The sequence below is a fragment of the Belonocnema kinseyi genome, chromosome 5 (assembly GCF_010883055.1).
Source record: "Belonocnema kinseyi isolate 2016_QV_RU_SX_M_011 chromosome 5, B_treatae_v1, whole genome shotgun sequence".
NCBI lineage: Eukaryota > Metazoa > Arthropoda > Insecta > Hymenoptera > Cynipidae > Belonocnema > Belonocnema kinseyi.
The window spans coordinates 13,877,577-13,891,298 of record NC_046661.1 but is presented as its reverse complement, the minus strand read 5'-3'; the positions used below and the strand labels follow the sequence as shown (position 1 = coordinate 13,891,298).

General features: G+C 33.7%; 1 protein-coding gene across 2 annotated transcripts in view; it reads right to left on the bottom strand.

The window, feature by feature from the left end:
* Window positions 1-13,722, bottom strand: part of LOC117172634 (probable dolichyl pyrophosphate Glc1Man9GlcNAc2 alpha-1,3-glucosyltransferase) — a 209,493-nt gene that overhangs the window by 16,306 nt on the left and 179,465 nt on the right. Inside the window, exon 7 of one of the 2 annotated variants that reach the window (XM_033360741.1) lies at window positions 8,513-9,355. The exons of the other annotated variant lie outside the window; for it this stretch is intronic. Within the exon in view, the coding sequence (XP_033216632.1) occupies window positions 9,160-9,355 (196 nt within the window). The 3' untranslated portion in view covers window positions 8,513-9,159. Of the gene's footprint in view, window positions 1-8,512; window positions 9,356-13,722 lie in introns of those variants that run through there. 2 annotated transcript variants of the gene reach the window in all.

Genomic DNA, 13,722 nt, shown 5'->3' with positions numbered 1-13,722 from the left:
TACAAATATTTGAAAAACAGATTCTTGAAGTGATACAGGGAAGGTGCATTTCTAATAACGTAAGGACCTTCATTCCACAAACGGGAACTTCTTACGGGAACCTCTTACTGTAACCTATCCATGCAAAAAAGTATGTACTGCAGCCAACAGATGTCTCTTAAGGCCGCTGTTGCTTACCGCCCCAAAATGTCCCTTTCTTTGCACTATTGCACCCCTCACAGCCCCTGTAGACACCCTTTTCTCACCCCGAATATCCCCCAGCATTACGAGAACCACCCTTGTCCACTATGGTGGCCTAAACTCCTGACCACAAAACTACCCCGCTCCCTTTCCAACCTAACCTCACTTTCCCTATTTAGCCAAATCTCACCCTATAACTACCATGAAAATTAATTTGTAACCCCCCAATTTACCCATCACGCCTGTCACTGCACACTTTCTCAATACCGCCATCAACATACAAGTCCGGGAACCTCTTACTATAAATGATCTTTGAAGCTGACACGTTCTGTGATAAAGAATCTTAGATATTTTATGTCTTTTATGAAGCTAAGACTGCTGGAAGGTCTCCGTCTACAAATTCCAAAAGGCTAAATAGATATTCAGGAGGTTTATTGCGAAAAACAATGTAAAGCAAATTAATCATAATGAATTGTATTTAGACAAATTGTAGATAAAAGGGACACAGGCGTTTAACGCATGCTCGAGTTTGAATTTAAATCGTCGGTCAAATCATCAGATACTGAACAACCGTAATCAAAGTAGGGCAAAATTAGACTCTTAACCAAAAGTACCCTAGTGGAGGTAGGTAAAGAATACTTATTCCTATATAATTGTTCTAGAATACTTTACGTTTTACTCAAAATGCTCTGTACCTGTTCCTTCCAGAACAAGGTAGGGTTATATAAATATCCTAGATCTTTAAAATTTTCCGAAAAAGGGATAATGAAATTCTCGATAGTAAGGGGTGTAAATGATGCCAGAATCTCAAACGACGGAGATGAAGTACGTCGAACTACAATTGAATGCATTTTGCCCGGGTTAACAGTAAGCCCATTCTTCCAGACCCAGAGGCATTTATTACAATGATTAAACCCTCTATCACTCTAAAAGCCAGCCTCCGTTCATTGTCTGAAATGTGCCCTTTCCCTTTACTTGAAGCATACCTTTCGTCAACCAATGTTTCAATCCATGCCGAGACTACTCCATTGCTTGTACTGTGCTTTGTTTACAGTAAACGCCCAACTACCAACTTGATGCGAGAAATGCATTTTGCAAGTCAAAATCATGTCCAAAATGATTAGTCAGTCGCCGCAAGGTGGAAAGTCAAGTTATTATGTCAGTCCCACCTGACTTCGGTCAATGGTGGGGAAGTATGTGGACGGAACTAGAACCGAAAGAAGTCATAATTGGCTAGTATTGTGAGTACTGAAAAGGGTACTAGCCTTCTGAAATGCAGTAATAAATGAGAAAATGTATATATCTCTCCAAGTTTCCTCAGATTTTCCCGGATTTCATATTTTTCCATACATTTAATAGGTTTTGAAATATCACAAGTTTTTATAATTTTCTATAAGTTTTTATGATTGTGTTGACGGATGTAACAACTTGTTAGGCACTCGAAAAAGCTAAAAGTATTGTCCACTCGGGCTAATTTACCAATCACAAAAAATGGCGACGAAAACACAAAACACAATATACTTTCGTATTCAACTTGACGCAGCCAACAACTTTTTCTTATGGAACTTTTTAATCAAAAATTATTACTCAAGATAAACAATCAAAACTTAGACAATTTTTCGATCCAAAATCAATGTGTTATAAAGCAAAACTCGCGATTATTCGACCTTTTGTTGATAAAAATGCTTGAAATTTGTATGGTGTATTCTCAATATATAAAAGACGACTATAAGTAACGCCCTTTGTTTGTAAAACTAATATATTTGTTTTTGTTTAACAAAAAATTTATTTTGAACGAAAACCACGTTTTGCCAACTTAGAATAGTGGGTCGGTTATCGCAGAGAATTGAAGTCAGCGCACGCTACCGCTGGAGCGTTTTGTTACTGTTTGCCGCTGTTGCTTTGTGAATTGTAACAAAGGTAGCGTTCAACTAACATTTTTTCGATGACCGACCCAATGGTCGAAGTTGGCGAAACGTGGTTTGTGTTCGGAATGACTTTGTTTTCAAATGAAAAAAACATATTAGTTTTTGTTCCACAAAGTGAGTGGCCTATAGTCATCGCTTATATATTGAGAATATACCATGTTTATCTTGAGTATTAATTGTCGGCCAAAAAAGTTCCATAAGAAAAATTTGTCGGCCGCGTCAAGCTCAATACGAAGATATATTTTGTTTTACGTTTCGGTCACTTCTTTATCGCTAGATTGTTTCTAGTCGACAATACTTCTACGCGGTTTCGGGCGCTTAACAAGCTGTTGCATTCATCACCTTAATTTACCATAATATCATAAATTCTGTAATTCCCAAATATTTCTGGAATTCCCATAAATTACATAAATTTCAATAACCCTTCCTCAATTTCAGGGAAAACTTAATCAATTTCCATATATTTTCATGGATTTCGATAAATGTACGGAGAATATATAAAAGTTTATAAATTTCCATAAACCTTCTTTTCTTTTTTTTATTCCTCAAATTTCGACTGTAAGATTCTGTCTATAAATCATTAGAATATTACAAAAGCTCCATGGTATCGCATGAGCCCTGATATTTCCTAAAATCCCAGAAAAATAACCCATCGAAATTACTTGAAATTCTCAAAGATCTGATAAAACTGTTGTAATAAAATACTTACCTTTACATAAGCTCTCCTAGTTGTATTGACACCAGATGTGAATTGTGTGATCATTGTCAGAATGTTATTATCATTTTTAGTTATTTCAACTCACGAATAATCCTTTCCGTTGAAAATGATTGGAACTGTTCGTATATGACAAAAATATTTTGAAATTTAGAATATTTAAATAGGAAAACAATCCAATGTAAAATCCTTTTTTAACGTCCAATAATCAAATTGATGAAAAGAATTCCTGAAAATAAAATCAAGAATCTAACGACCAAATTTGGACAACCACCATAAAATGTTCCCATCGGAATTATGAAAAAAGAGAGAACACTTCTCTCTCTACCTTTCCCCCTAAAAAAGAAAAAAAGAAAAGAAAACTATTCTTAAATTTTTATCTCCTATATCATCAGATATTGTACCGTTACCGACAGTAGATCAACCCTCCAAACCATGAAGGCAGAAAATCTACACATACCGATCAAGTTAAGAATTTTCAATAATAGAAAATGCTTAACGTCTTAATAAGACTAGATGGAAAATTATATTTTCAAATTAAAATTATTTCTTGAAAAAAAGATCCTACTCCATCTTTACTCCATTGAAGATTTTGATCCCTCTAATAGCTTAATTGGAAAAGCACCTGACCGGAAATCAGAAGTTTCGTGGTTCGATTCCCAATGGAGTGAAGATGGAGTAGGATCTTTTTTTCAAGAAATAATTTTAATTTCAAAATATCATTTTCCATCTAGTCTTATTAAGGCGTTAAGCACACCTGCCACGATGCTGTCTCGCTGAGAACTGAGGATCAAGTGAAAGTTTAAAAGGCAAACCAGCCCCGAACAAACCTGAAATAAAAATGAACTCGAATCCAAGTCAGCCAAATTAAAATTTAGGATACTTAAATAGGAAAACAATCCAATGTAAAATCCTTTTTTAACGTCCAATAATTAAATTGATGAAAAGAATTTCTGAAAATAAAATCAAGAATCTAACGACCAAATTTGGACAACCACCACAAAATGTTCCCATTATGGTCGTTAGAGTCTTGATTGTATTTTCAGAAATTATTTTCATCAATTTGATTATTGGACGTTAAAAAATAATTTTACATTGGATTGTTTTCCTATTTAAGTATTCTAAATTTTAATTTGGCTGACTTGGATTGGAGGTCATTTTTATTTCAGGTTTGTTTAAGGCTGGTTTGCCTTTTAAACTTTCACTTGATCCTCAGTTGTCAGAGAGATAGCATCGTGGCAGGTGTGCTGTTCCTGCTGGCAACAAATTTTATCTTAATTTTATTTTATTTTTATTTTATTTTTGTTTTATTTTTATTTTATTTATTTATATTTTTTTCATTTGATTTTATTTCTATTTCCATTTTATTTTTATTTTATATCATATATTTTTTTTTAATGTTTTTTATTGGGATTTGATAATGGTGGGAATAAAGAGGACGAAAGAAATAAAAAAGAGAAGGAAGGGGATTTGGTTGGTTTCCTTCTCATTTTTCTTTCCTCCTTTTTATTTACGTCTAAAGTAAGGATGAATAATTTTCTTTTCTTTTTTTCTTTTTTAGGGTAAAAGGAGGGGAGAGAAGTGTTCTCTCTTTTTTTCAGATTCCAATGGGAACATTTTGTGGTGGTTGTCCAAATTTGGACGTTAGATTCTTGATTTTATTTTCAGGAATTCTTTTTATCAATTTGATTATTGGACGTTAAAAAAGGATTTCACATTGGATTTTTTTCCTATTTAAATATCTTACTAAATTTTAATTTGGCTGTCTTGGATTGGAGGTTATTTTTATTTCAGGTTTGTTTGGGGCTGGTTTGCCTTTTAAACATTCACTTGATCCTCAGTTGGCAGTAGGATAGCATCGTGGCAGGTTTGCTGTTCCTGATAGCAAAAAATTTTATTTTGATTTGATTTTCATTTAATTTTATTTATTTTTTATTTATTTATATTTTTTTCATTTGATTTTATTTTTATTTTCATTTTATTTTATTTTATATATTTTTCAACCTTGATAAGGGTGCTGTATGAGTGCCGAAACGTTGGCGATTATTAAATATTTTTTTAAAATGTTTTTTATTGGGGGTAGTTGACTTATTGGATGAGGAATTGATTTTTCTAGTAGTTAAACTCTGATGAGAATAGGTGTATATAGGGTTTTTGTCGTCGCTGATTAAGAATACATTGTTACATTTAAAAAATGCAAGATGGCGGATCCAATATGGCGGATAAATTTGGCAAAACTAATGCTGATTGTGTTAAAAATTAGTATATGATGGTTTTTGGGGTTGCTGATTACATATTCGCCATCAGATATCCACAAGTCAAGATGGCGGATCCATAATAGTATATTATGGATGCATAATATTTTGTCAGTCTTCCATAAGAAAAATTTGCGAGTCTGGAAATTTCTTTAAAGGTTTCGTCTTTGGTATCCCTGGTAGAAGCAGATAGTGACGTCATCCAATGTATGTACCAATTGTTCGTATTTATTCATGACTTTATTTTAGTTTTAGTTCATATAGTAGAACAAACTTTAATAACGTTTAGGACACCATTTAAAATACGTGAATCCGTGTACCAACAGCTGAAGAAATTAATTCAATATTATTAAAAAAGTCCTTTGCTAAAACGTAGATTTAATGAAAAAGATCATGCAGAAAGTTACTAGATATAAAACTCTATTTATTAGTATAACACTGATAAATTAAATTTTTCTATATATTAACAGGTATATTAAACATTAAATAATTTAATTAAAAAACTGTTCATACTCTGAATGATTGACACGCACTTTGTCCTTTTTCCACACTTCTTTGAAATCAAAGTGTACTAATTCCATTATCTGTTCACTGTCTACACCTAATTCTGACTTACAGTATTCACAACATTCTTTAACATGATAAAATATGGTACATTTTTTATAGTCCACTTTTAAATCTATACTAACACATGCGTATACAATATCTCTAAAATCATTAAAAGCTCGAACATATTTCAAGCATGCAAATGCACATTGTGCGCCTAAATCATCTAGTTTTTCTAACAGTTTTTTGCACGAATTACCGTTAAAATTCGATCTTCCGTGCGTCACGTCACGTTACACATTACAAAATTTTGTCCAATTCAACGCCGTTGACTCGCATTCTGTTAACATTCGATTAAACAAGCCATTAACTACTCCTAACATAAGATGAAGTTGAGAAGCTGGAATCACTTCAAGAACAGACGTTTTTGACGAACCACGGTCAGGATTCGGTGGATGAATGCCATTCATGTATTCTTTCGCACATTCTTTCCTTGCTACTGCGTTATGCCAATCAACATAATTTTTCTTGATATTGCCTATGCGTCTCATTATTCCAAGCTCTTGAAGGCCGCCTTATGAAACATTGCACCACGTGCAAGGATGCGCGCTACTGTCGGTTGCAAGAACTTCAGAAAATCATTTATTTTAATTGCAGACCACATTTGAGAAACATTTTCGTAATTTTCTTGGATATTTTGAGCTAAGCCAAGTATGAAAGGTTTTTCACCCCAGAATCTTGAAAAGGTTTTGCAGCCACACCTTGATCGTAATTCTGCCGAGGAATCTGTTTGAAAATTTTATCTTAAGTGGATTGAATCGGCATGCAAATTTTCCAAAACACTACCTCCACCATCAATACCAAACTTCAATTGCACGTCAGAAACTCCGCGCCTCGATTTAACGTATTCAATTAAATAAACCTCCTAAGTCAATGCAGTACGCAAAAGCTTGTTTTACATCTCATAGCGTGTTACCTTTGATGCTGGTAAATTCAATAGACTTTACTGCAAAAAACTTGTCTAAGCAGTATATATCAGTGAACAGTTTGAGTTTCAAATTAGGTCCAATTATATTTCTCTTGTTGGTTGCTACACAAATCATAGATGTAATATCGACAGTTTGATTTTTACTGAAATTGTAGCTTAATTGTATTTTTCTCATGTCATCTACAGTTATTAGTGGTTTTGCAAAAGTCTTCATACTGGATACCTCGCAGCTATTTTTTAAATTTTTCCGCGCGAATGAGAAAACAATACTCTAGATTCTTTCTTCGTTTTATTAATCTTTTCATTCACCAAGGATGAAAGTAGGTGATCCTGATTTTTCGGGGTACACGTCAATATAAGTTCTTCTAAATTGTCTAGACGGATCTAATGATTGCACTCATGACGTTTACCCGTTCCGATCAATGTAAGACAAATTTTGTATCGTTTTTCTGAATCCACTTCCTTGGAACGTATTTTAGAAACACTTGTGAGATACCCATTTGAAGAAATGAAGCAAATATAAGGACAAAACAGTGATTATTCAAAGTAGATGTGTCACGTCCCGAGCAAAAGACGAGGGTAGTTTGGAAAATAGTGATCATGAGAGAGACCAGTGCGCTGATATGTCAGGCTGGTAAGACCTGACAATTTTTTTGTGGGTACGCGTGTCACTATCGGTCCTATAGGAACTGTGTTAGTTTCAGTGTTTAAATGAGTGACAGATAGTTTAATTATCATATAATTTATTAGAAAGAATAAGAACAGAATTAACAGTTACATAAAATAAACTTACATGTACCTTTCTTCGATTGAAAGGGCGAGAGAGAGTTGGTTGTTTTACGCGACTCTCCTTATTGAGTTTCAAACAATTTGTGCGAGTGACTCATGTTATCATCAGTAGTCATGGTCAGCAATCGCCACTCTTCGCTCTCGTCCTTTGATAATTATGGATTCTATATGCTACTAATCGGTACTTCACACATTTAGTCATACGCTTTTGATTATTACGTCGTCTGAATACCTGCATGTTCTTTCACTTGTACCTTTTCAGGCGGCTGATGGTTGAACATACGTCTTCAGTCGATTAATTCAAGTTAATCTCACGTGTGTACTCGTAATCTATATGTTTCAATTTATCTTTGAATTGGTTGTTGTATAATTGATTAAGATTATGAATACATTCGCATGATAATTGTTATAATTGTAATTATTTTACAGTGGCAGAATCTGCAATTACATTCTCTCATTTACTGAACATATGTTAAGTTATCGATATTCTCTTGAATTCTTATTCCTGCATAGTAACAATTTATATATACTGTGGTTTCTATCTTACCAGCCATAGCAGAGTTACCGTAGTTAGGTTCAAACTCGGAGAAAATCGGTAATGCGCTCCTTTATAATTGGTGGCGTTACATTTTTTATATGGGATGATGTAGATTGTGCCTATTTTTGGGCGCTACATTGAAATTGTGAAATTTTGGGATGTAACAGATGTAGAACTAATTAAAAGGAAAATGAATTGAATTAGTTATTTTTTAAATATATAATATATTGAATTGTCATATCATTTGCAAATCTTTTTTATATCTGTTTTTGTGCAATCATTTTTATTAAAAAATTTATTGTGCATCTGGATATGAAAATAAAATAAATTAATTTGAGCTAAGAAAAAAAAAGATTCTAGATTATAACTATTATATCAAGTAAAATGTCACTTTTCAAAAAGTGTGTGAATGGCGTCTGTCGAGCGAGAATACAAATTCTACATTCAAATTTCATCTCATTGGAAGACCTTGTATTGATTCTTTTTTTTTTTTTTTGAATTGTGAAAAATCTGGTACCACTGTTTTACGATCACGTAAACCATTCTTAATTTGATAAGTGGCCATTGTACGTATGACATCAAACGTTTGGTAACCGTTCGTCCTCAGCATTATATTTGAAGACTCCATATATAAGAGCCACCAGTTTCCCTTTCGGTACTATTTTTTCATTTCTGCACTGTTACGACCCTTTTTTTGCTACAAATTAAACAAATTTTCACACGATTTTCATTGTGTTAAAATAATTAATGAATTATGGGTTATACAACTAATCAGTTACAAAGAAGCATAACAAAAATCTCCAAATTAGTTCAATGAATCAGTCGATATTTTTATACATTCCATGGCGCATGAGAAAACTCAGACAAAGAGAAAACGTGCGGGTAAAAGTTTTCATCTATAGTTTTCATTTTTTATAGAACGCCAAATCATAGTTCTCAGAGTTCAAATGTTGATTCTACAGAATAGAATTCTAATAGAATAGAAAAATTCAAAGAAACTAGTATTTGATTTACTTTATTTCAGCCAGCATTGTGAATCCGTCATCTTGAAAAATCGTATATACACCTACTCTCATAAAAGTTTATGTGCTAGAAAAATGTGAACTTCAAAGGTTTAAAACGCAACCCCCAGTTTTGCAAACTTAAATACTAAAATAGATTTTTTCAAAAACCTCCCTGTCGCCGATTTTAGTTTTGAGCTTAAAAGACTCCTGAGATGCCTAGGAATTAAATCCACCAAGAATACCCCAGGTTGGCAGATTTTCGATTAAGCCCACTTTCAAGCACACCGTGCTGAGTAACTGATTCGATATTAGGTAAGGTGTTAGGCAAGGATGCGTTATGTGCTCTTTGCCGTTTACTGTATTTATAGACAAGTGCCTAAAAATGACCCTCCTCGACGAAAAAGATGTGGATCTGTGGACAGTGAAGGTGCGTGGGTTAGCTTTTGCAGATGAAAAGGTTATTATGGCAAAGTTATTCGACGACTTGCAAAGAATATTGAGCACACTGAATAATAGCATGAAGAACATCGGCCTTAAGATTAACGTGGATAACAAATTATGGTTTTTGAAAGAAAACTTCAAAAAACAGTATGCAAAATTGCCATCGCTAATGCGCAACTATATGATTTTTAACCCACACATTTGCCAAAACGTAGCTCTTGCAAAAATTATGATTGCAAACGAAATTTTACTCAGTTTATAAATAGGCGTGCGCTGAAATTATAATCATATATTTTTTTAATAAATATTAACAAATAATGAAATAATAATAGACTACAGGTTAAAGATTAATACAATACTTTTTCAAGAGTTTATTATGACAGATATTTATATTTCACATCATCCGTCCTTTTTATTTGCGTGGGTTAATGTGCGTCGTTCTGTAGAAAAACCGGTTCCTAACCTTACTTTCTTATGGATCTCATTTCGGTTTAACATAACAAAAAAAATGCTCGTTGGCCATTTAATTACATGTAAACATAATCTTCAGACCCCTTATATTTGAATTATATTGTGATAGTCATAAATATTAGTAATAACTTCGCATAATCTTGAATTTAAATTCGGTTTCCATTTATCGCGTCTACAATTTATGATCCACATTGACAGTCTTTCTCTTCGACCTTAGTGTAAAACGGTGAAGTTTAAATCCATCCTCGCTTTTATTTTTACAAAACCGAGCACTGCAGCAGACCATTTGTCTTATATTCTAAACTAAATTTTAATTGAACTATACGACATGCTTATCGCACTGTTTCCCGCGAACTGTCCAGAAACCAGAATGGCGATTGCATATTCCTGTCTAATATGGTACCCTAGTCTATGTAAAATCAGAATATCTCTATTTTTTGTGTTGTTGAAAATTCATTTTTCAGCTCGCTACTATCTTTTAAAATTTTTGAAAAAGTAATGTCAAAGTGATAAATATGTATCAAAAATACCGATAAAACTACCGTTAGGTTAGCCATAAAGGCGTTACCTGTTAACCTACGGGCGAACTTAAAGTAAAATTATCAGTTTTTCCTCATTTTTCAAACAATTTATTTATGGTAAATCTTTAACCATTTTAGTTGTTCTTTTTAAGATTCATTCTGAGAGGTTTAAAGAATACCCTGTACAAATTTCACTTATTAAAAACTTAACCCAAGCTTGCAATAAGTCTGCAAATATAGCAATTTTTGTAGAATTCTCCTGGTTGTACAATCGTTACATAATATTCCTGAAATATGAAAAGTTGACAAAATCCATCTTTACATCTCGGAGAACAAATAACTTTAATATCAGATAAACTGGTCCATATAACTTCATATGAAAAAATTAATTTGAAAAAGAAAATGTATTTTTACGTGGTAAACTCCATGATAGAAACAATTGCTTTTAGCGAGCTGAAAAATGACTCTACAACAAAACAAAAAATAGTAATATTCTGATTTTGTTAGACTATACGAATTTTCTGTTGCCCATGAACATTTAAACAGTCACTTTTTTGGACCACTTTATTACGTATATACTATCATCGGAAATTGTCGAATGAGCCCTACTATAGACATTTTTGAGTTTTTAAAGAGAATATACTACTAAAAATATTCGAGCGTTTCTATGCTATATTTCAGTTACTTTAGCAGCAAGTCTGGCCGTCTGTGGTGATAGCTGACTGAAACTCGACGCAAATGCGCTTCACATTTGATACTTGGATATTTTTAGTCGTAACTCGAGAACACATTAGGATTTTTTAAGTTTTAATGGCAAGTTAATGATAAAACTTCAAAGACTTTTTTTTTGTGATTTTGTGTTTTTTCTACTACTTTCTTTGGTCATGTAAGTTAAAGTCGTGATATATTCCCTTTAAAAGGCCAGAAATATCTCTATTAGGGCACATTTGATGCATACTTTAAACAAATTTTAAACTTTTTTTTAGGTTTGACGTTTCTTTTTTGAACGAGTAATCACATTTCAAAGTCAGCAGTGATTCTTAATTTACAAATGACTGAAATATAGATAGAAAGATAGATAGGCGTGTGAACAAGGGTAAGAAGGTTATTGAAAGTGTTGAGCTCTTACCAGAAGTAAAAATGTAACGAATAAAGCTAAAATAACAACATATAATTCTGTACATGCAACCACTGTGATGTACGGTAGCGAAACCTAGAACTACTAAGAAAAGTATAAGAGTAAAACTAACGGAATTGGCATGAAATTCCTGTACAATGTCTGCGTTAATGGGCACAGTCAGTAACAAGAGGATTCTTAAGGAATGTGGTGTAGAGAAAACACTGTCTAAGAAGAATTTAAAAAACTTGTTGAGGTGGTTTGGGCATATTGAGAGAATATAAAAAGAACGACTTACAGAACAAATATATTTAGGTTAAATAAATGGTAGCGTACCTAAAGGCCGATCAAGGAAAGAATGATTGAAATACGTAAATGAGACCCTAATTCAAAAATATATAAAAAGCCATAGAAACACAAGAGCTTGCATGAGAAAATTCATGGACGCAAAGGAAGCTAAAGAGGTATGCCAGGATAGAGAAGTATGCCGACAAATAGTTTATAAGAAACGCTTGATGAAGAGTGTAAGTGCATTGAATGATGTCTGACTTTTGGAGATTAATGCGCTCGAGTGGAGAGCTTTACATGATGACTTTGTGAAGGTGTTCGTCTGAGGTGCTTGACAGAGAAATTGAACAGCGACCTAGGTCGGAGCAGTGTTGCGGAATGAACATATTATTTAAATAAATAACAAGGGAATTCTAGATTAATCTAAAAACACATATCCTCTACCCCGTAGACCGCCTTGTACTTCATAATTCCCGTCATCACTTTTCTCATATAATCGCTTAGATCCCTGTCTATGTTGGCGCTAGCACCGCTACTGACAGGGCTTACCATGCCAGACAGGCAGATAACGAAGAGGAGAGGTACTAAGTAGAACACCAAAACCCAGAGCTAGCCACAAGAATAAATGAGCAGAATCTGGCAGATCAACAACTCCTATTGATGAAGTCCTAGTAAGAGATGTGAAAAACGAAAACCTGATTGAAGCTGATGGCATAGATGCTAGAAATAATAAACATCAAGTATCGCATGCATAAGAACCACATCTGGATATTAATAACGTAGATGTGAACAGCGAAATCACAGAAAAACTACAGCACATTGAACAGAATTTTGGACATGCTTTACTAGAATTCAGATATGTAGAACCAATGCAAAAATGCAAACTCATGTATACTGTGCAACTGTAACAACCTTTGGAACGTTTGGCCGAAGAACTAGGCGTGACTCAAACTACAGAAATTAAGGGCAATCAAAAGCCCTGAAACGCAGCTGACAAATATGACACCTTTAGATCTTTGAGCGATCTTGAAAAGGGCAAGTAACTGGAAAGCTCCAGGTCCGAACATGGTGCACAACTTCTGGTACAAGTAACTGTAGAATGTGTATCATGCCTTGGCAAGGTGTTTTCAGAAGATCATCGAAAAACCAGATTTGATGCCAGGCTTTATGCTCCAGGGTACTACGTATATTTTACCTAAAAACCCAGACACTCAAATTCCATCTGAATTTCGACCGATAGCCTGTCTTCCAACAATTTATAAATGCCTTACAGCTATCATTGCAGATAAGGTATATTCTCATTGCGATGAGGATGACGTCCTTAAAGAAGTACAAACAGGCTGTTGTAAAAACTTGCAAGACAGTAAAGATCTAGTCACTATAGATGCTGTTGCCATGACTGAAACTCGTAAAGAGCAAAGGAACTTGCAGATCAGAGTGGTTCTTATTTATACTTGGTGGATTTTTTTTCAAGCTTCTCTGTTCCCACTCCCCTAGTTTTGTTCGAATGCAAAAAAAAATTTCCAAATTAGAGTAAAATGAGTAAATATTTAGGGTGGCGCAAAGACCATGAAGTTTCCCATTGATTTAACATGGGAAAAGTCAGCTTTTTGTAAATCTAATATTTAACCACAATAATATGTTACAAATAATTCCGTGTTTTAGTATATTGTTTAGGATTCGTCAGAGAATAAGAATCAATCATAAATTTTGAGGTTGAATAATTTTAAGCCATTCTTAGGGGTCTCTAAAGTCAAAAACAATAAAAAAATTTGTTTAAATAGTTCATATTCTTAACCCTCTGATGGCGCACATTTTTCCGACTGTAACATCTTGGCGCACCTGGGTGTATAGCAACCCATAATGTTTGTCATAGAATAAAAGCGTGTAAAATACATATTTTTCAACTTAATAGGTGTGAAATGAAATCTTCAGAATGTC